Source organism: Rattus norvegicus, chromosome X (assembly GCF_036323735.1).
Source record: "Rattus norvegicus strain BN/NHsdMcwi chromosome X, GRCr8, whole genome shotgun sequence".
NCBI lineage: Eukaryota > Metazoa > Chordata > Mammalia > Rodentia > Muridae > Rattus > Rattus norvegicus.
Genome location: NC_086039.1, coordinates 75,603,680 through 75,627,115, shown reverse-complemented (window position 1 = coordinate 75,627,115; position 23,436 = coordinate 75,603,680). Strand labels below are relative to the sequence as shown.

The 23,436-nt window shown below is 38.4% G+C and overlaps 1 protein-coding gene across 5 annotated transcripts in view; it reads left to right on the top strand.

Annotated features, from left to right (window-relative positions):
• Fndc3c1 (fibronectin type III domain containing 3C1) overlaps window positions 1-23,436 on the top strand; it is a 68,571-nt gene that overhangs the window by 3,697 nt on the left and 41,438 nt on the right. For 2 of the 5 annotated variants that reach the window (XM_039099739.2, XM_039099738.2), the window contains exons 1-4: window positions 7,091-7,377; window positions 7,884-8,000; window positions 8,703-8,816; window positions 9,158-9,233. In XM_039099739.2, coding sequence (XP_038955667.1) covers window positions 7,923-8,000; window positions 8,703-8,816; window positions 9,158-9,233 — 268 coding nt within the window. In that variant the 5' untranslated portion in view covers window positions 7,091-7,377; window positions 7,884-7,922. Of the gene's footprint in view, window positions 1-7,090; window positions 7,378-7,883; window positions 8,001-8,702; window positions 8,817-9,157; window positions 9,234-23,436 lie in introns of those variants that run through there. The other 3 variants (XM_063280022.1, XM_063280023.1, NM_001191722.1) reach the window with 2 other exon arrangements.

Here is a 23,436-nt window from a genome sequence, read left to right as displayed (position 1 = left end):
TTTCCTCAAGCTATCATGTAGCTGGGATTATGGACATATACCACCATCATTTTTTATCTTTCTATTCTAAAGTTTCAACTTTTAGAATCAGTCTTTATGTATGCCAAAAGTACTAAACTACTTAGACTTCAAATCACTTTTCTATTTTATCTGAAGTATTATTTCTCTTCTTATTTTATTGAAAAGCAATATAGTCTGCTCAACAGCTGTGTCTTTTGGTTAACAACCCATTGCTGGCAAGTTCTCCAACAATATTGAAAATTTGTAATCAACATCTTTTGCAAATATTCTATACAAAAATTACTAAACAGGACACTGAGGGTTATCTTTAATGTTTCGTTTTCATCAATATAAACGAATCATATGTTAAGTCTCTGACTTCCCTTGAGATAAAGTCAACCCTTGTAGTTAAGGCTGCCTTCAGGCACGCTTCTCCTGTCTCAGCATCCTGAGTGCCAGAATTAGAGGGGTGCACTGCCAGGCCCAAAGCCTACATTTCCAACTTTAAAAGTTCCCATCTCCTACAATGTAGCAATTTCAAAACTGTAACTACATGAGCTTTTTGTATTTATTCTCCATTAGTGCCTCTTGTGCCCATTTTTCAGGAAAATTTTTATTGATATTATTTATAATGTTCATCTTCATTTTGTGCTTTTTCACAGAGTATATTTTTATCAAGCTTACTGGCTAGCCCATAATTATTTGAATATTAGAGATATGCATTTCTAAAGCTAAGTAATTTTGGAAAACTTTGGAATATTGGTGGTGGTGGTGTGATGTGTGTGTGTGTGTGTGTGTGTGTGTGTGTGTGTGTGTGTGTGTGTGCGTGTGTGTGGTATCTGGTCTGTGTCAAGCTTGATCCTGTGCCATCGATCTTCCACATTCTCTAAAGACTCCACTAGAGGCTGTGTTGAACATTTGTGAAATTACTGTTACAGAGGAAATAAATAGTTAATAATAGTCCTCTGATTTTATAAGAGAAAAGAATTTAAGATGTGAATTTTAACTATTCGCTATAGCTACTGTTGTATAAAAGGTCATGGAGTTCAAATAGCTTTTCTCTGGCTTCAGTAGAGAAAAGATTAGGCCAATTAATATTCCTACATTTTGTTATTTCTTCTACAATATATCATTATATTCCATCATAAATTATGTTTTCCTAGAAACAATCTTCATATGTATATGTATACTGATCTAATTAAATATTTGAAAGATAATAAGAAGTCTTTGAAGTTTGCTAATATAAATACACAGTTCATAGTTCACTTTGAGAACAATCTATGGGGGACTGGCGAGATGGCTCAGTGGTTAAGAGCACTGTCTGCTCTTCCAGAGGTTCTGAGTTCAATTCTGAGCAACCACGTGGCGGCTCACAACCATCTGTAATGGGATCTGGCGCCCTCTTCTGGGCTACAAGCATACATGCAGGCAGAATACATAATAAAGCTTAAAAAAAGAAAGAACCATTTATCGATCATTTCAAGCACCATTGATCTCTCCATTTCCTACTTATTTCTGGAATTACTGTCATTATTACATATTGTTTTACTATACTCAGTTTAGAACTTTGTTTTATATAAGTGGCTCCATTTAACAAGTAGGTTTGTGTACTAGGTCTATACAAATATGTGTAGACTCATTAATCTGAAAACTGTAGTGCATTTTCACAAATTGATAATACCACGAAATAGTAATTAGTATCCCTAGAAAGTTAAATCCTTCTTGAGTTTTGAATGCTGATATTTAAGGGGAAATGAATCAAGTTATAGTATACTAAAATTGGAGTTTTCTAAGCAAGCAGGTAGATGGCATGTATTTACCACATGGACTTTCATTTGTAAATTTAATACTTTGATTTAGATGTATTACCAGCATTACTCTTTATTATACATGAGGATATGGTATTTTCCATTCTGAGACATGCAAATTAGAAAGCAATGTTAATGGGAATTATGAAAGAGTGAAAAGCTAAAGTTAAGACTACACAGTCAGCCAGAAGGTGGTGGCCGTGCCTTTAATCCCAGCTCTCTGGAGGCAGAAGCAGGTGGAACCCCAGTTTGTGGCCAGCCCGGGCCTATAGAGTGAGTTCCAGAACATCCAGGGCAACACAGAGAAACCTTATCTCAGGGAGAAAAAAGGCAACACAGTCTTATATGGATGAATTAAGAAATAAATATAGAGATGATAGGTTATAAGGTAAATTAGGTTAGAAGATAAACCGGAAAGAAACTGACATTAAGGCAGTTCTCTGTTTTGGCCTCCAGATTATGTGGACAGAGCAAAAGCTAAAAGTCATTAAATTCTTACCCAGTGTATCTTAGCTCTCAATGCTCTCAGAGCTGGGACTGTTGCTTGAGAGCAGACCACCTCCTCAGCATGGGCAAGGCCCTGGCTTTGACTCTCAGCAAAGAGGAGGAGCAAGACCAAAGGGAGAGGCAGCCAAGGAAGAGAACAACTGAAGGTCCTTCCTCAAAAGACTTTAAACTTTGAAAGGTCCCCTATTGGTTGCACACAATATCAGGTATATGCCAATCACAAGTTAGACACTCAGTACATAATAACAATATAATAAATTGCCTACTTCATATGCTATTGTAAGCATTAGATGGCTTTATAGATGAATGGTGCTTAGCATATACTAAAGGACCAATATTCATTTTCTGTTTTTATGGCTATTTTAACTATTTTTTCTTTTTCTAAAAACATTTATTTATTTTGTATACAGCATTTTTCCTGCATGTATGCCTGCAGGCCAGAAGAGGGCATCAGATCTCATTATAGGTTATTAATCACCAAGTGCTTGCTGGGAATTGAACTCAGGACCTCTGGAAGAGCAGGCAATGCTCTTAAGTCTGAGCCATCTGTCCAGCCCCCTGTTTTAACTATTTTTAATGTTAGTTCTCCTGTATAGTGAATGTATTTGTATTGTGTGTGCACATGCATACATGCGTGATATATAGGTTTGTGTACATAAGTGTATGTAGGTGCACTCCTGCACAATAAAGGACATATGGAGACCAGAGGTCAATCTCTCTCCACCTTTTTGAGGTGGGTTCTGTGATTGAACCTGCAGCTTCCTAATTGACACACTGGCTAGGCAGCAAGCCCCAGGGTTCCACCTACCCGTCCTCAAAGTACTGGGGTCTTAGACTTTTCCTGGCTTTTCCATGGGTTTGGGGGCTCTGATCTGCCCAGTCCTTTAGTGTTTGCTTTCTTTAATTAAACTTCTTGAAGTACTCTGAGAAGGCATTTGTAGCAAAAATAAGCACATCTTTGTGAGTTAATATAGTGTACAGCGCAATGAATACAATTAATAGTATTATATAATGTATCTAAAAATAGAAGGACTGTGAATACACTCATCATGAAGAAATGATAAATCTCCTGAGTCAATTGACTGCACAAATCAAAGCATCCCATTGTACCTCATAAATATGTATAAATATGATGTGCCAATCCAAATGCAATGTATTTATTAATGGGGACATTTAATGGATGCTCTCTGGTAAACATTGCCTTACACTGGGTATGGGTTTTAACCTCAGTTTCAGAATTAAAGTGGTCTTTTGAACCAGGGCCTGGGATGTCCTGAAAGGAGCCTGGAGGTAAGTTCTGACTATGTCTTCTGATGTTCATTGACCTCTCTGTGCGCCCCCATATTTGGTAAAGAGCCAAAAATATTGGCATTTGCATCATTCCTGAGGTTGCCACCTTCAGAGTCTGTTTCCTAGTTCAACTGTTTTATTCATGAGAAAATGTAGTTGGAATGTCTTTCAATAGATGATGTTAGAGACATTCACTTTTTTATTTAAATAAAATAGATTTCTCTGATATTAGCTACTTAAAATAGCAAATACCAAATAATAAATAAATACTAAAAACCTCAAAAATAGCAAATACCTTGAATGATTTTTTTTACAGAAATGGGCTTATCTCTAAATTAGGAAGCCTTCATTTTTAATTTGAAGCTTGTACTTCTGTTCGCCTTATGCACAGGGAAAGCCAGTGGTCGTCAAAATAGTAATTCATTTATATAGTAAACTCCATTATTTAGCAAGCGCTCTTTTCTTTGGAAATACAGCATCTAATTTTGAACACTTTGTAATTGGGACTATTTTCTGGTGATTGCCTAGTAGAGTAGGTCATTTGCAGGTAAAGCATCCAGCCTTCCTCCAGCATTTCTGGAGTGCCTGTTAAGAACTCAGCAGTGAAGAATACAAACAAAGCAGAACTTGCCTAATAAGGGGCAAAGCAAGAATTTGCCCCAGGTCTTTTGACCATCAGACTTCACAATAAAACAATTCACTCTACCTTCTTTGACAGAAAACAAAAAATACAGAAATAGTAACATCACCTGTTCTCTTTCACCAATAAGCCCTATTAAATCCCTACATAATTAATACGGCTATCAAAGAAATACAAACTGTGTTTTGTATAAAGTTAAAAGTTAAATTCAAACAGAAAACCTGGGGCAAGAAAAAAATCTAAAAATATATTTTAAAATAATGTTCTTCTAATCATATCAATCAGTATTTACAAGAACCGATTCCTAATCAGGTTAGACATATGATATATTTTCTGCTCTCAACAAAAGTTGAAAATAATGTCTGAAGTTCATTTATTCCTTTGGAAATGACTTGCACATAGTCTAGTTGAGCATGTATGTACGTAATTTCCGAATTGTTCTAGTTGTTGGAGCAGACAGAGTGAGGTATCAAAGCTGCCTATTTGAAATATCCATGTTCTTACAGCAGAATAGCAGTGCATGAATATATGGATCATCCATTTAATTGAACTATAGCATAAGGCAATTCCCCAAAAAGAATATTTCCTTGTGTTCCTTTTGTTTGTTACATTGGGTGTTTATGGTAATATAGTTTAGCTTCAACATGTACATAGTGAGAATTTAAAAAAAAACAATTTGATTGCAACAGCACTTTTTAAATGTAACAGTTTCTTAAATTCCAAGATTGAGAAGTCATGAATCTAGAACCACCTTAAAATTAAAAGTACAAAAAGAGCTAAGAAGCCTGAATGTGTCTGTTTTAACATTTTCTGATCAATTTCTAAAGCTATTTTGCTTCTAAAAAGCGCATTGTTTCTCTGTCTTTTCTAATTCCTTAGTTTGGCCACAGTCAATAAATTTTATTCATACACAGTAAATTTATCGAAATGAATCAGGAGATTTGAAGTTGCACAAACACCACTCACAGTTTTGTGCTTTTTCTGACAAAGCATTTTTTTGTCTTCTTTCAAGTTCTTTTACATTAACTCATTACAGTCATAGGCCAATTACAGTACAAAGTAATAGCAGAATAATAGTGAATTTGTAAGGAAAATGGACTGGCAGAATGGAAGCATCTATGGGATTTTTTTTCACCAAACTTCAAGAGCCTGAAAAGCAAAACTATTAAAGCTTCATTGAAAAAGGCACTTCACCTTATAGAGTAGTTAATTGACTATTTAATGAGGTGGAAAATAGATTATGTTGGGAAAGAGGTATTTAATGAAGCAACCCTAGAAATTCTCTACACTAGAAAAAAATCCTTGGCAACCAAGTCTTTGTCAAATTGTCCTTAATTGTATACTTATCTAGCTTACTTGTGCCTAATGGACAAAATCTGTGTTTAAAGAAGTTGCTAAACTGCATGTAGATAGGAAAGGTGTATGTTTTTGTTCCTTTAGTCCACTTTTGACTGTAATAGCAGTGATAGAACTATGGAAGTTCAGTCCTAGAGCTTTTATACCTTGATTGTTGATATTTTGTTATATATGTTTAAAAGGATAAGTATGTCTTCGTTGAAATAATTGTGATATTATTATGCCTAAGTTTTGGTGGTTATATAAAGTCATAGTACATTACATTTTTATTAACATTTTATTTTATGTGTGTGAATAGTTTGTCTACACATGTATTTGTACATTATGTGCAGGCCTGGTGCCCATGGGGGGGCAGAAGAGAGCATTGAATCACTTGGAATTTGAGTTACAGAAGGTTGTAACTTCTGTAAGCCATCATGTGGGGGTTGGGAATCGAAATCGGGTTCTCTAAAGGAACAGTCAGTATTCTTTACCTCTGAGTTACCCCTCAAGACCCCAAATAGTCTTTAAGAAATTGAAGATCAAAATATGAATTTAAAGGTGATTTTTTGATAATGAAATTAATAGCCCAGTTATAAAGGGAAAACAGAAGTTGCTACCCATACTGTAAAAGGGAATTAGATAATTTAACTATCCATACTGTAAAATGAAATAGAGATAACTTAACCTGTAAGGCTTAAAGACTTAAAATTCCAAAAAGAAAACTTAATCCCATATAATGTTTAATTGTGGGAGAAGAATTTTCAGATGTTTCTATTTTAGAAAATCTGATACCAATTATAATTTCAGAACAAGTAAAAGTTCTTTCTCATTTTGTAGTAAGGTGTAGTTCTCTCCCTCAGCCTGGCCACTGTGAGTCTGTAGTAAGGTGTAGCTCTCTCCCTCAGCCTGTCCACTGTGAGTCTGTTGGCATATGGATGTCATCCACAGCCAACACATTCTAGCAGAGACAGAGTAAACGATATCAACTTAAGATGACTTATGGACAACTGATTGTAAATTTTGATGAACTTTAGCACATTAAGGAGTGAGAAAGAAGAGGAGAGAAAGGCAGGAAGAGAAGGAGAGTAGGCAGGGGAGAAAGGAGGGAGAGGAGATAGAGAGGAAGGGGGGAAGAAAGAAGAGAAGGGGAGAAAGAAGGGAAGGGAGAGAAAGGAAAGAAGGGGAAGAGGAAAGGAAGAGAGAAAGAGGAGATGAAGAGAGAGGAGTGGGAAACAGAGGAGAGAGATTCTGCTTTAAAATATTATAAGTTGGTCAATCCACCCATCGAAATAGACCACAAAGCAATAATTTTTGCCCTAAATTAAGCCAATAGCTTGATTACAAACGATATCTAGAATAATATAAGTTGTTTGGCAATTTTGAGGAAACATATTAAAGCTCTTAAAGGAGTGATGAGTCACTATTCCTCAAACCTAAAACTATATTTTTCCCCCACTAGATACAATCCATATTTCTTCACGACTCCAAATTTTTCTTTTCAAAATTCTTACCTTTAAACAATATTCATAAATAAGGAATCTCCTATGGCCACTTTAAAAGATTGGAAAGGAAATGTCACCAAATTATGACATATAAGTGTTCTTTTACTAAAGGCTGTGGAATTGTCACAAGACCCTCCTTTCAAGACTTGCCTCCCTCTAGAGAGGTTCACTCTTGAGCATCTTCTCTCTGTATCTTGAAAGTAATCACATTTTTCTACCTGTTTTTCATCTAAGCGTTTATTTTGGTGTTTGGTGAGATCTATAGATGAAGTGTTTCAATCAAGGAAGAAATGTGAGTTTAAATGTTTGGGTTTAAAATTTTGCATTAAGTTTGAGCTCTTGGGTTTAGTGTCCAAGACAGCTGGCTAATTTTTGTATTTCAAACAAATTAATGGGAACTAGCTAATTCTTACAGCTATCTTTACAATATAAAACCTTGTTTATAATCAGTGTCATAAACTGTATCTCAGTTTGTTTGAACTAGATATAAGTGGATCAAATAGTCAGTGACTTGTTAACTAAACCCTTATTCATGTAGCTTAATGTGCTGTCTTTGTATTCACACGAATGAAGAGAAAATAAGCAGAAACTGTCACCTCTACACTTGGTTCTGTCATTTTTATGAAGATCAGTGCCTACTTTAAATGATGCCTTAACTTAATTCTATTTAACTCAACCATTCCTAGAAAGGACAATAAAGATGGAATTTCTCAGACAACCTTGTCGTCTTTTGTCATTTAAAAAACATGATTGTGACTACATCTAATTAACCTGTAAGTTTCTGTTTGTTTATTTTAGAACTATCACTTAATGTGAAAGTCAATCCTTTTCGAGTCAATGGAACACCAGCTTGCACCTATTCTTTCTGAAATACCTCCAACAGGGCCAGTTATCAATGGAGATCCCATGTGCCAGGTAAGAAAAGTTTTCGCTTTTTTAGTTTCTCTATAACTGGTTAAAATGTTATGAAATCTGGCATTGGCTTTTATTGGGTTTTATAGTCTCTTGGAAAGTTTTTGGTTTTGGTTTTGGTTTCGACATTGGTTATTTTCCTTGTAGGCCTTTTGAAAATAAGACATTCAACACTAGCTTACTTACCTATACACCATTTCTTTTTAAATTAATTTAGCTGCTTTTTTTATACTCCTTTGCACAACCTAAAATGTCTACTTTTATGTTGTAAATTTCTACTATTTACAATTTCCTAGGGTATATCTTTTGAAATTGTATATTTAATAAACAATAACATTCCTTCATGCTCATTCAGAAATAAGTTCAATTACATAATATTTGAAAAATATTGTATTTAAATAGCCATGACTTCTATGGGTTGGTTTCTAGAATGAAAGGATATAATTAAAAATTAGTATTTTTAATAGATTCAGGAGAAGGCATAACTCACTATATATAATGTAAAAAAAGATGAACTTTTTGTCTCTTGAAAAAAAAGCAAAGATGATACTTTCTCATAACACAGTCAGAAATGATTGGGATATATGCATGCATGAAAATGTCAAAATGATGCTCAGTTTTATTATTAGTGTATGATAATAAAATGTGTTATTTCTAAAAATGACAAAAGTAAAAATTTTTATAAGCAAAATTACATTTTTTTAGGTGGAGAGTTTTCTTCTGGACCCCAATGCCATGGCAGTGTATTCTAATTATTCACAGATTATGACTCAGCCCAAGATGTATAACAACTGGACTTGTCCCCAATACTGGTCTCAAGTATGTCTGAATTTTACCTTCAAATAAATTGTGTTATCTGTGGTTTCATTTATTTGTTTATAGAGGTTTTAATCTAGGGGTAGATGCAGAGGGGAATGTTGTCTTTCCACCTCAATGCACCTATTTTCTATTACCTTATAAAGTATTACTTGGGTGGGGGAAAAGAGCTGTTCTTACTAAGGGGTATTGAATTTCTGTCCATTGACCCAATTGTACCCTTCTCCTTGGGTATTTTGAAATCCCTATAATTAGGGGACCTGGATGTTATTCAGAAAGGATAATAATGACTTTTTCCATAGATTTACAAGGAAGTATGCTATTAAATAATTATCTATTTCTAGATTGTATTCATTCAAGTTAACCCTGGAGAAATCCTTACCATAAAGGCTGATGACGGGTCCATTCAGAACATTCAAGGTTTGTTAAAGTAGAATTGGATGTGTGCTTTTTTACAGTCAGATCAAGTGAACCTAAATATTGGTGTAAAATTACTAATATTTCAGTGATGCTCTTACTGTTTGAGAGACTGAATATTCTTGAAATATTCTGAATAGGAGCTTAGCACCAATAAAAGAACCAGAACTAATCTTGCTTACCTTCTTGTAGAAATCTTCAAAACTAACTTTTAAAACATGAAAGGAAGTTGATTGAAGAATTGTATTTGAAGGTCAGACATTGTAGATATTAATTTTTACTTAGTTTTACCTCTGACTTCAGTACTTTAATCACTTACATTACAATATGATCTGTGCTAAAACTTTTAATGTAATAGTAAAATCTTTGAAGCAGTTAATATACTACAGGTTAATAAAGAGAACTATATGTCCAGTGAGATGTTTGTATATTTGACAGACTATGAAGGCAATGGAAATAATTGCATATACTTTTAGTGTTTGCATCAAATTATAAGGTCACAAAAAGATATATTAGGCTATATAAGCTATTACGCCATATGAGCTAGTTTTTATATGCTTCTGCATTTACAAATATATCTATATTTTCAAAATTAAATGACATCTGAATTATAGTGGCATATCTTCTTATCAAAGTTAAATTCAAGCTTATTGAATTTAGAAGGCACAGTATACGGATGAATAGAATAAAAGAAATTATTCAAAAGCAAATGTCATTTAATATTCTCTTAATGACCCTTTTAAAAAGATGCAAGCATATATATTTTTGTACTTCATGTATGTACATAATGTATTGTGATTATAGCATCACTGCTGTCTCTTGCTGCCCTCCCTCTGATGGTACACTTCCTTTTCTCATCTAGTCTTGATTCTGCTTTCATGGATGTGGTTTCTTGTTTTTGGTGACCCATTGAGTTTAATTAGGGTTACTTCTATGAGCATGGGAGAAGGGTTTTGTATAGAAGTGTATATCTTAGGATTGGCAATAATACTGCTGAAGAAAATGTCTTTCCCTTCCAATTACAATTAACTGCCAATAATTCTTCAGGGAGGTGTTTGGAGCTTGTGAGCCCTCTCCCCTCTAGAAAGAGTTAGCTACCTATAAATCTTCTAATTTTTTAAACATCCTGTTAAAGGTTAAATCTCTTGTTAATTACCAATCTGTACAATCTAAAGCAACAAAACTAGATATACATTAGATAAATCTGTATTTTATATAAACAATGAGTGGTTAATTGATCAGTTTTAGCCTATAAATCTTCTAATTTTTTAAACATCCTGTTAAAGGTTAAATCTCTTGTTAATTACCAATCTGTACAATCTAAAGCAACAAAACTAGATATACATTAGATAAATCTGTATTTTATATAAACAATGAGTGGTTAATTGATCAGTTTTAGTCTGCTCTACAGATGGAGCCTTCAGGCAGCTCATTTATTCACATTTTTCAACAAATATTTCTTTAATACTTAGTGTGCACTATTATTGCACTGTATATCTAGTACTAATAATGTCCTCTTGATACATATAAAGTATTGTGTATAGTAATTTTACTATAATATTATTTACTATAATATTATACTATAGTATTTTCCTATAATATTTACTATAGTATTTTAATTATACATACACATTTTATTATATATAAAACAAATAATCTCAATTTTAAATAGTCTAATAAAGTTATTGCTTTATATCCATAGACTTATTAACTATTTTCAATTAAGATTAATTTTTGGTATTATGCTAATTGTTTTATATTCTAAGGTGATTTTGATCTATTGCTATGCCAGGAATGACTGTTACAAGCCAGGGACTCAGTAAATATACTTACCAGGCCAGAATATATCCAGAAAATATTGACTAAATCTGCAGAAAGCGAGACACAGTTGAAAGTTTGTGACAGAGAAAATCATCCCCTGAAAGAGAATGGGGTTCTTTATACAGTTAAGGAAAGTTAGTCTTACCACATGTGCCATTTGTGTAGGTCTACATTTGGATACATAATCAAGCACATTGCCATTTTGTTAAATAATAAATAGTATAGTACAAGCTGTTGGAGTTTTGTCATTTGGAATAAGGCACCATGGATCCTTAAGATTTATTAGACTTTAAAACAGGGCATAAGGCATACATCTTTAATCCTAGCACTCAGGAGGCAGAGGCAGGAGGATTTCTGTGAATTTGAGGCTAGACTGGTCTACATGGTTCCAGAACAGCCAGAGTTACATAGAGAGACCCCGTCTCAAAAAAAAGTATTACTAGGCTTTTAATATTTGTATAAGACCCCATAAGGTACTATGGTCAGGCTGCACATAGTGAGGGGCTGATGATTAAAATGTAGTGAGTTTTCTTTTAATTTTGACTTTTTTTGTCTCTAAATTTGTTCCCTGACAAAGTAGTAAGATCAAGTCATTGGCAAGGGGAAAAAAAAATCATCACTTCTGCAGTGCTCAGAAGGATTGTCAAAGGGACCTTATTGATGTTGCTGATATATCATAGCGTTTGAAGATCATGGGCAAAACATAGAAGGTTTAAGAAGCATTTTGGAGGAGAAGAGGGGGAATGACTATCTCAAGAGGTTGAAGGCCCAACTGTAACCTCAACTTGGAGACTATAAAGTCCTTGATAGAAGAAGACAGGCACTGATGGCAATGGTAATGGTAATTGCCCTGTAACAGGGCCATGGGAACTTAATGGCTTTTAATATGAAAAGTATCAGTCATACCAAAAGGTTAAATGAAACACACACACACACACACACACACACACACACACACACACACACACAGAGAGAGAGAGAGAGAGAGAGAGAGAGAGAGAGAGAGAGAGAGAGAGAGAGAAGTTGTGTCAGTGAGAGCCCAGGAGATGAAAGCAAATCAGTCCCATGAGGCCTTCCATAGGAGACATCCCTCAGATGTTCTCTCCTCTTAATTAGATGCCTACTCTCTTTTGGTCTTATAACTACATCTTGTACTATCCCTACTTAATTGACATATACACTACATTTCCAGGGCCAGACAGGTATTCTTGGGACTATTGTAAACAATTCTACTAGTTTATTTTTTAAACTGGCCCTGAGAGATTTGACGGCTACCTAAATATAGTCTAATCCCAAAGACTATTGGCCAACAAGTACGCTGAGCATAAGAAGCCAATGTGAGTACTCTTACTCTGGTACCTGTATCTGTCATAAAGGCTTATCCCACTAAGCAGAGTGTCAGATGAAATGCCCTCTAGGTCAAGAGATTACAAAAGAAGGTACAGGGAGGAGATGCTTGAAAGGAGCAACCTGGATATCAAGAGCATTGGTTCAGGTATCAAATAAATTAGTGAGAACATAACAAGAGACCTTAGTTCTACATAAGAAGGAGACTGCTGAGGAATTAAGCCATGTGGTGATGACTAGAAAGAAAAGTAAGTGGTTAGGACATTTTAATACGAGGACGTTGAAGCATGAAAGAAATTGTGGCAAGCCAAGACCATTCTAAGAAAGGGCTGACACTGAGGGATTTCATGTTGAAGTAATTAGACTGTTATATTTTTCTAATCCTGGTAGAATTGGGGGGAACTGATTGGACCCACTATTGATCATTATCAGAGAGAGGAAATATGAAAGCTTTCTGAGAAGAGGAAGAATCTTGTCAAGAGACAGACTGGAATGATTAAGTGGGATTGGGAGTTTTAATTTAGAAGCATTTAAGAACACATGCCTGTGAGAGTTGTAGGTTGTCTTGGGTTGGGGGTATTTGAGAAAGAAAAGGTATGTTCTTCTTGTCTTTTTGTCCTATTTAACAGGAGAATGAAGTCACATGATGAAATAATGCTCAGAGGAAAGGGCTTTTTCCTGTGGCCCTAACAAAAATGGAAGTCTGGCTTAAAAGGCAATCTGGTGAATAAAAGGGGTGTGGAAGGGACATCTGTGTTTCTATTCAGCCATATGAGTGATGGAAGGTGTCCCACATGACAGGGATTTCATTAGAAGTATCTATGGAGCAAGGCTGTCAGTTGGGTTCATTTAAATGGACTGGCTGGGCCAAACATGATAATCTAGTTAGGAGTTGTGTCAGGAAAAGCCAGAAATCCTTTGCAAGAGTTGAGCTGTTTTATTAGAGGAGATCATGGACATTTTAGAAAAGACAATAAGAGAAAATGGGTGTAGGGTGTAGGGATAAGAATGAGGATAATGAAAAGTTACAATGGTTAAAAGTGTCACCATGGGGTGATTTTAGGGAGGCAGGTAAGAAATATAATAATAATGGTTGTAAAGATTAGAAGAAACCCTCTGTACTATACAGGAATACAGTGAGGAGTAAAGACGGAAGAAGTGAGTCAAAATAAGTGTTTAACTTCAGTCTAAGAATCAGTTAACAAATCTCCCTAAGGACCACAAAATGTCTCTGTAGGAAAAAGTTCTTGCCATGCAAACCGGCAAACCTGAATTTAACCCCCAAAGCCCAAGAGCAAGGGCAGAACTGACTCCTAAAGTTGTTCTCTAGCCTCTTCCCATGCTTGCCTGTACTTGCACATACACATATAATTTATACACATTAAATTCCCGCATGCATACATACACACATGCACATACATAATACATCTCTCTGAAGGAAAATATCTAGTATAAGTTTCCTAAACTGAGTTGAGACTTGTAGAAAGAATATCAAGAGAATATGAAGAAAGAGCTTGTAAAATTATATCACAGAATATTTTTAAAAAGCAAGAAAGAGAACTAGCCACTCAATGGGATCTAGGAGGCTTTAAGAGTCTGTTTCACCTTGAGACTTGCTATAAGAGGAGTCAGATCTCTAAGGGGTTCATAGAAGCAGGCCATTTGAGCTAGGGGTGGGCACAATGTTCACACTGGACAGATGAAGCCATGTAAAATAGGCTTTATAGATTGACTGTTTTGAAACCAATTTGATCCAAACAACTTCAAGAGGTCTTCCAAAATGTGAGGTCTTTAAGATAAGCTCAATATCCTGCATTTGTGAGAAATGATCATCACTTTATAAGAAGAGTACTGGAGACTCAGTGTAATTAGTGAAAATTAGTTTATTTCATGACTTTGTAAATCTGAGCAACAGTCTGGAATGGCAGATTTGCCAATTAAGCACAGAAACAGTCTTTATACCCCTAACACTAGCCTCTTTTTCCCTTTCCTCTTTGGCTGAGTAATCAGGAGGATACAAACTTACACATCATCTAAGTATTGCATTTCCCCTGGCCACTTAGCACTTATCTTTTACTCAACAAAAAACATGCCTGAGTTCATCTCTACACTTTACATTTTCTTTATTTTAAAACTTATCAGGTGTGTGAACTTGTTACATTTCTAGCTTTATGACTTACCTACCATTCTCTACCTTAAACTTGTAGTTTAGGTGTGTGGGGTAGCTTAGCAAGTGTGGGTTAGAGGGCATGGATAGCTAGACTAACAGACTCCAGCAGGGGTCCAGTGTTCTTTGTTTTTCTATATTTCAACCTATGCTGGCTCAAGGTAGTTTGTAAATATACTTCTTCCTTATTTCTTATAGGCTAATATAAGGAGACAATACACTAAAAGTGAGTACAAGTTTAAGCTATACTTACCTTGGTAGTGAGGGATAGTCTTAATCATCTGTCCCAGTGGTATACTGAAATAGGTAATGAGACTCTAGACACACCAGGTCTGCCTCAAGGGAGCACTTTGAAGGAGTTGGGGTGTTGGTGCCATCTAGGGGTACTTGCTGATTCTATCTGATCACCAGATAGGGAATTCTGCTATTATGACGTAAAGAAGCTGAGAGTTTGGGTAGACAGGAATACAAAAGAAAGCATCTTTAAAGTCTAACACTGGGTTCCAGATGATATTAGAGGGTGTCTATTCTATGAGGGTTAAGGATTGGAAACAATGGCATAGATCAGAACCTCATTCATAGTCCTCAAATCTTGAGTTGTTCTGTGGTACAGCCCAAACGGGCATAGCATGGAGAGTTACGGGGGTATAGTAGCCCAGAATTTATCAATGAAAGACTAAGTTTTTCCCTACTTCAGACTTGAAAGGATATTGGTACATTCCAGGAAAGCTGTTAGGATCCTTAAGGGCAACTTTGATAGGAGTAGCTGTTAAGGAATATCCAAAAATGGAGATATCCCATTTAAGGAAGAAATTCTTGTATGATGTATGCATCTACTTTGGAGAATATATGGAGGACCTTTGAGAGCCCAGACAGCAACAGATCACTTCAGGACAGGAGATGCAGTATTAAGAAAGTCATAGAGGCTCTGGAACCTTAAGTGGATCTGAAGTTTAAACATTGATGTCCCTGCCTAGAAGGGGAACAGATCAGCTAGGCTAAACCAGAAAAGAATGAGTGAAAAGTTGTTTGCCTATCATATAGGTTTAAAAGTTTATCAAACAGGCAGAATACCAGGAAGGAGGGCCTGAGACCAAAGCGCCAAAGATAAGTAGGTGGTCAGGAAAGAATCTTTCGCTTTCTTATTGATAACTCTTTTTATCCCTACCAGTTCTGGAACTGCTAAAGACTCATCTACAGAGATGGAGAATATAAAAGTCTGTAGAGTCTTAGGGTCTAAGTTACTATTGCTGTGAGGTGACAAGGCAAGTTATGAAAGAAATTTAATTCACAGCTTGCTTACAGTTTCAAAGAGTGAATCTATGACCATCAGGGCAGGGAGCATAGTAACAAGGAGGCAAGCATAGTAGAGCAGTAGCTGGAAGCTTATATCTTATCCAAGAGTAGGAAGAAGAGAAACTAGACCTGGCTTGAGCTTTTGATATCTCAAAGCCCAACCTGGGAGATATTACTCTTCCAAAAAAGTCACAGCTATTCCAAGGCCACACTTCCTAATCCTTGCTAACAGTCCACCATCTGAGAACCAAGCATTTAAATATATGAGCCTATGGGGCCATTCTTATTCAAACTACCTCAAGGCCTTATAAGTCCTTAGGGAGAGAGGTACCTCTTTCCTTACTGGAAACAAAATGTAAAAAGAAAAGGAAGACAATGAGGCAAACCCACAGTGGTAGAGAGAAATCTTTTTCTAAATAAACATGAGAATGGTTCTCATCAGAGAAAGGAAGAGAGCAAACTTTGTTTACAGGCTAGAATTTTTATTGGAGCTGAAGAAGGAACTGAGGTCAGGTTATGCCAGGTAGTAATCATTTGGAAAGTAGGATGTTCAGGAATGATATTTATGGTGTTTATTTGAGGAAGTTGACTATGGAAAGTTGTAACTGCTGGCTACCGGAAGGCTGTTCGAGCTGGAATGTAACAACCGGAAGAAGGGGCATTCAAGCTGGAATGTGGTTTATAGTGAGGAAGGGAGTGGAGTGGAGTGCCCTTCAAGTCCTATTCTTGATCTCTTGATTTTGGCTCTGTGGCTACAAAAGAAGATGGGATGGCATTGACTGTCTTTGCTCAGAAGGACATGAGGCTTGGAAGTGAAGTAAGGGCCTGCTGGACGAGGATACCTTTGACTAGTTCTTGAGAGGTTGTGCAAGAGTTTGTGACTCGGAAGGTTGCTAGGGAGAGGATCATCTGCACATCCAGGTGTGTCTTGACAGAGGTCAGGATCTGGATTCAGATGAGTAAATCAGAAAAGAAGACTAATATTATAACTTATAGGAAGGTATGAGTATGCACATCTATCCAATTCTTCAAGTAGCACACACACAGGCCTGCCAGCCACAAAAGCAGAAGATTGCAGTGGTGGATGCCAGGCAGGGGAAAGGTCAGAGCAGGATATCTGGAAGTCTCCCTGATTGTCCGTATTTGGTGTTGGAGTGAATATGCCAGAGGAAGATGGAGTGTCCAAAGGCACTTCCAAGGTAAAGGTGTGAAGGTACTGTACTGCAATACAGCGAAATTGTGGGTAAGACTCAAATGGCAGATGGAGATGGAGAGGGACAGAGGAGGACTAGGGGTGGGAAAATAAGGACAGGAAGTAGGGAAGTCTAGATAGTGACCTCTACCCTTGGAGCAGAAGGACCACGATTCAATAACTGATTGCTTAAAGGTTCACAGTTCAGTTAGTCTAAGGGGTCCACCAGACTGAAAAGGAGGTGTGTTGGTGTGATAGATGCGGAAGTTGTAGTTAACGTGCAGTTGCACATACAGGACTGAAGGCTGCCATGAGGTATGGAGGAAGGAAATACAAGGGATGCAAAGAGTGTGTTGGCGGCCAGGCCAAGGGCCTTTTGGTTTGGCCTCCTGAAGAGATGTTGAAAGGGTTGTAGACAGGTAAGAAATCTCTTGAAATTATAGTGGTCTAACTGCAGAAGTCTTTGCTTCAACTCCAGTCATTGCATGCATATAGTTGATTTCCGGTTTTCTAGTAAGTGTGATGCAGTTCCTCTATCAAAGAAACCCAAATGGATATGGTACAGGAAAGCCTGATCTGCTACCAGGGAGAAGTAACCATAGTCCCAACATGAGGAGAGCATGGAAGAGTAATGGGTTTCCATGAGCTAGATGGAGAATAAGACAGTCTGGTTGAGGTATGGAAATAAGGACCCCCTCTGACAGAGAGAGACAGACATAGAGACAGACAGAGAGACAGAAGAGTGTGACAGAGAGAGACAGACAAAGAGTAGTAAGGGGAGGAACAAGTTAGGAAGTGCATCAGAGAACATGCCATCACTCTCCTTGTCCTCTGGGATGCAGCTGACACATTTCAAGCTGGGTCATTTGGTGAGGTACAAGTAGGACTCCTAAAATAGGCTCCTGAATGGGGCCTCCTGAAACAGCTCCTCTGGTTGGGCTGAGGTGTTCTGCCTATGTAGTGGGGTGAGAAGGGATCAAGGAGAGAAGATACATACAGAATAAAGACATAGTGGAACATATCCTAGCCCTAGACTGCTAGGCCAGCCCAGAGTTGAGCCATTCAATTCGCCAGGGTGACAAAGTCTTTGTAGGTGAGATGCCCTTGGCAGTGGATGGTAGCATCTCCTTTGGACAACATACATGCTTCAAAGAGGAGAGGGAAAAGCCTCTCATTGGTGATGGTGGTGGCCATTGGTGTAAGGAAACTGCCGTTATCTAGGAGACAGAGTGAGTGATGCTATAGGTAAGTAGGTAGGTATAGAGTCTGGGTAATTGATCACTGCAGTGTTCCAGGCTGAGGGTAGGACCCTGGCAAGTGTCCTCTGCCTGCTTAAGGAGGAGGAAATTTGCCTCTTCCTCTCAGAGAAGGCAAACAGTTGAGATTCTCATGACATCCCTCATCAATGGGATTCAAATAGTGGGGCATCTTTGAGAGAGCTACCCTCAATGAACCAATCCAGGGTCCCAGGAAAGGGAGTGGAATTGAGCTTGTGGGAAATCTTAATGGAATCATCTACTGTTTCTGAGTAATGGTCACAAGAAGGGAGTTGTCTGTAGCTGGGAGCAGAGCGTCAGGGATATGGGAGGGAAGGGCTGTCCAGAGCCTGCAGGGTAGAAAACTGATATGACAAGACTGGAGGCAACAGATGAAATAGAGGAGAGGACAGGAAAAAACAACGTAGTAGGGATATTTTGAAGGCCGTGACGCACGACAGGAACAGGCTTTGCCTGAAGTAAGAGACATAAGGCGCCAGCTCTGGTAGTTGTCATGAGTTCCTTTAGGCAAAGGCTACAGGCAGGAGGTAATCAGAGCAGTTGGGCTAGAATGTTTAAGGCCTGCTTGCAAGCACTGAAGAGGTAAAGGTAGAAACATTGGAATAGGTTGGGGAACCCAAGAGCTCAAGGTCCAGGAAGAGGCAGCTTCAGGATTGTAAAGGCTTTATGTATTTCTAGTTTGGGAACCAAGTGATCATTGACATCACCATTTAATGTAATATCAAGGGTTCTGTGATAATTTCAATGTTGGGGACACAATTTGCAGTAGGTTATAAGATCCCAAATGAAAGAAGATCCTTCCTGACATTAGAGAAATGGATGGGCTAATGTCCTCCTTCCAGGAGGCAAGAATTGTATGTTTTATGTGGGTCAAGCCCAGATAGATGATCTGGTATTGGATCAACTAATCCTTGTTTCTACACACTTGATACCTATGTGTGGCTAGGAACGTGAAGAATTCAGGAGACAATTAGTTGGCAAGGAAGCATAAGAGCGGGTCTTTTATGTCTTAGATAAGGCAATCTGAGAAGAGTTTGTCCAAAGAATTGAATACTAACAAGACAAGGTAAGGTGTTGGAAGAAATTTGAGTCATGAGTCAGGTAAGATTATAGGACTTAAGACGGAAGGTGAAGAAAGAACCCTTGAAGTCTAAGAATGTGAAGTAGTGACCAGAGTGGGTTGAGAATGGAGGACCTAAGGGTTGAGAACTACTAAATGGAAGAGTTCACAGTTAGAAGGAACCCTTTGGTTTCTAGACTGCATGGATAGGCATATTTTGGATGAATTTCTCAGAAATGGGGCTAACAGAAACAAAGAAATGAAAGATGATGGGGTTGTTACCCATAGCCCCGAGGAGGAGAATAGGTATTGAGCAAAATATATTTAGAAGGGTTACTGCGGGAGCTTTGTGGCAATTGGCGCTATTGGGTGATACTAGACAACTTTGTCTCATATAATGGGGACACCCTAGGAGTCAGAATGAAGGTCAAAGGAATAAATGAGGTTCTTCGTCAGCTGCAGCCTAGCATAAGAGGATAATCTGACAGAATTCAAGCTTTTGAAGTAAGTCCCTCCCTAGTAAGCAAAAGGGACAAGAGGGTAAGAAAAGAAGTCCCTACGGATAGAGTCCTGGAAGGAGAGGGTGAATACGGGTGTGATGTGTGGAATCTTGGGTTTTCCTTTCATGACAGCAAAAGGGAAGGAAATTCCTAAAGTTGTTCCCTGGTAGTTAGTTAGAACAGAATTAGTCAATTGCACCAGTGTCCAAAAGAAAGAGCATGGTCTTGACGTATATGAGCATAATTGTCCTGTGTTCTGTGGGCGCAAAGGATCCTGGGTACCTCCATTCCTCGTTTGATAGCATCAACACATAAGAAAGATGCTTAAGAGAACAGTTGTGAGCATTTTAGGTAGAGGACTCCAGTCTGTAAATGTCCCCCCGGCTTAGACAGTCCATATTCTAGTGCCCCTGGTGACTACAAACTAGGCATAGTTTGGTGGGTGGCCTCAGGTTTAGACAAATCATTGTCCATACAACAAAACTTGGTCCATTTGGACCAGGAGTGTAGTGATAGGATTCATTAGAGCCTCTTGATTTGGTCCTTTAATGGCCAAGACAAGCATGTGACATTTCACCTGTGTAAAATTGTTGTTGTTTTTTTTTTAAGCTTAAGCTGCATCTATTGTATTGCTAAAGATGTTCAAGTTAAATAGGTCCCTCTGTGGGATCTGTGGGCCCTCCTCAAGGCATGGCAATTTTTGTTTTAATGGCTGTGGCTAGTTGAGAGATGAACTAAAAGTGGAAACCAGTCTCTCGGGAAGCTCAGGTTTAAGATTGACAAATTTAGAAAGCCTAGGTTAATCTGATTGAAAGGGGACTGGGTTCTCAATTAGAGCCTGTGTTACTTCCCTAAGCCACAAATGATTTACCTACCACCTTATGGACCTGTTGGGCCATGCCAGCTAAAATGCTGGAGAAAATGTGGTTGAGTCATTGGGGACCAGCAGCTTTAAATCAATTAGTGTTCTGTCTTGGGACAACCATGGCTATCATTCAAGTGATCATCAGGTGCCTGATGAACAAGACTGTCATCATGGTCCTCAGCCACCCTCCAGAAATGCTCCTTTTTATTCAGAGTTAAAGAGGAATAAAAGATAATTCAGTCATCCAGTGATGTCAGGCCAAACAGCTGAGTGGTGTGGATAAACTGTCTATAGTCTGGTCAGTAGGATCCACAGAAAGGAAAAACTACATAGACCATATTCAGACCAAATGGGACTTGGAAAAGGAAACTGGTCCACAGAGTCTGGTGACCTCATTTGTGAGGAGAATGGTCCTTGACAAAATGAAACGGAGAGATCACAGGGTAGCAGTCATGTAACCGATGAAGTGTGAATGATGATGGGCTGGGTTATAGGGCTATGGAAGCAAGAGAAAACTGGGGGTGTGAGGAGAGTAAAAGGAGTGGAGGGTCAGGGAGCTGGAACAGAGGAGACAGACAGTGCCTGTTTTCGGGTGGCAGGCTCTCCTCAGAAGGAGAGCAAGCAAACTTCCTGAGGTGAGGGAAGAATCCCTTATAGAAATAAGGCTTAGGCTTAGAAAGAGGTTACTGGTGGTGGGTCTTGGGATTGTTTGAAATGATCAGAATGGCCTTACGGGTTAGATGGCATAGCATTACTGGTTAAAGTAGGATTACTGCAATAGTATATTCAGATAAGGTCTGGCTACAGGAAATTGAAACTCTTTCATGAAATGGAATGCCCTTCAAAGCAACATGATCATGAATCTCGTCAGTCAATTCAAACTCATGCTTCAGTAGGAAGACAGGGCAAGCAAGACTCTAAATGGTATTTCCTGCCAGGGAGTGGGGATGAACCTCAGAAGAAAGGGTCTGAAGGACAAGGGAGCTTTAAGGTGTTGTTGTGAGTTCACTTCACTAGGAGAAACTACAGTAATCATGTGAGGTAAAAGTTCTGAAGTGGGTAATCAGCAAGAGAAGCAGGGGAGTATTAAGATGAGCAAGATTAAAGGGGCAGCTAAGGAAAACAGCTAGGAAAATGAAGATACCAACCATGAGCTGGAGTCCTGCAGAACAGCAGTGGTCTCTATCCCCTAGCCTTTATAATCCATCTCTACTAGAGCTAACTTACTGATGAAGTAGCCCTGATCATTCATGAGTGTACCTTTATGCCTGTAGGTGGCCTCGAGGAGACAAAGATGCTGAATGACAGACTGCACTAGAAAACAGATCTGGTTTTAGATGGCCAGGAGATGATGTGCAACGTCACATCCCAGGGAACAAGTATTGAGACATTCTAATACTTGTTTGGAAGTCCTGTGACCACATTTCTCAGACCCCCAAGATTGGTAGGAGGAAGATCACCTTCATAGGGCAGTGAGTCCTGACAGGAGGCAAGATCTGGATTGGGATTCGTGTGTCATAAGGGAAGAGTTGGATTGTGGGTTAGAGGAAGGTAAGAGGACACTCTTATCTGATAAAAGGAAGAGACGTGTATGCCTGGGAGGTGCAAATCCAGAACGTTCCAGTGCTGTATGACAGGCAGCTAGGTAGAAAGGTTAAAACAGGATATCTGAAATAGCTTCCTATGTGTCTTAATTTGGTCCTAAGAATGAGTATGCCAAAGGAAGGTGGAGTGGAAAAGGCTGGGGATGTGACAGGCTACATAGGGTGGCATGACAATCTGAAGGGGATACCTCTAAGATTGAGTTGAAAATAGTTGTTCTTAGAAACAGGAATTCAGAGAAATCATGAGTATGAATTGAATAGCAGGGGGAGATGTATGTGGGGGAGGAGGGAATAGCAGAGGACTAGAGGGGGGATCAGAAAACCAATCAGTTCCCGGGCAGTCAGTGGATCTGGGTATTAATTTCTAACTGGCTAGTGTGGGTGGTTCAGTTGGTCTATGGAGTTCTTAAGATTGAGCAAGGAGAGGCATGTTATAGTGAGTTGGGGCAAGAGTGGTTAAAGTAAGGTGGCAAAGAGCAGATTGCAAGCTGCCAGAAGTTGCATAGGGGCCTTGGTAGGCCAGGCAAAGGCCTTTTTATTATAGCGAGTGATGAGACGCTAAGGAGGTTATAGGTAGGTATGTGATCTGGGGAAATAATTATGATGGCCAAATAGAAGAAACCTTAGCCCCCATTCTAGCCATCTAGTGGTGTCCTGTCAGGCAGGGTGGAGTCCCACTGTTGAGGCAGTCCAGGCAGCAGTGGACATCAGGAAAGCCTTGTTAGTTATGTGAGGCAAATGAAGTCAGACCCAACAGGAGGAGTGGATGGAATCATTAAAGCTCTTCATGAGATTGGTAGTGAGGGAGGCAGTCTGGTTTAGATATCAGGTAAGGACCCGGAACCCATCTGAGAAAGAGGAATGAAGAAAGAGTGGAGACAGTAGTAGGTGGTTAACTAGGGGGAATGCATTTGTCCATATTCTCTAGGATGCAGTCAGGGCACACCAAGGTAGGGACAGTATTTAGTAAGTAGTGTGTTCAGGTTCCCAGGGTCAGAAGGAGCCTCTTTATGGAAGAGAAGTAGGAGTGCCAGTAGGAACAGTCTTGAAGTTTGTAAATGGGAGGATCCTTCTGTT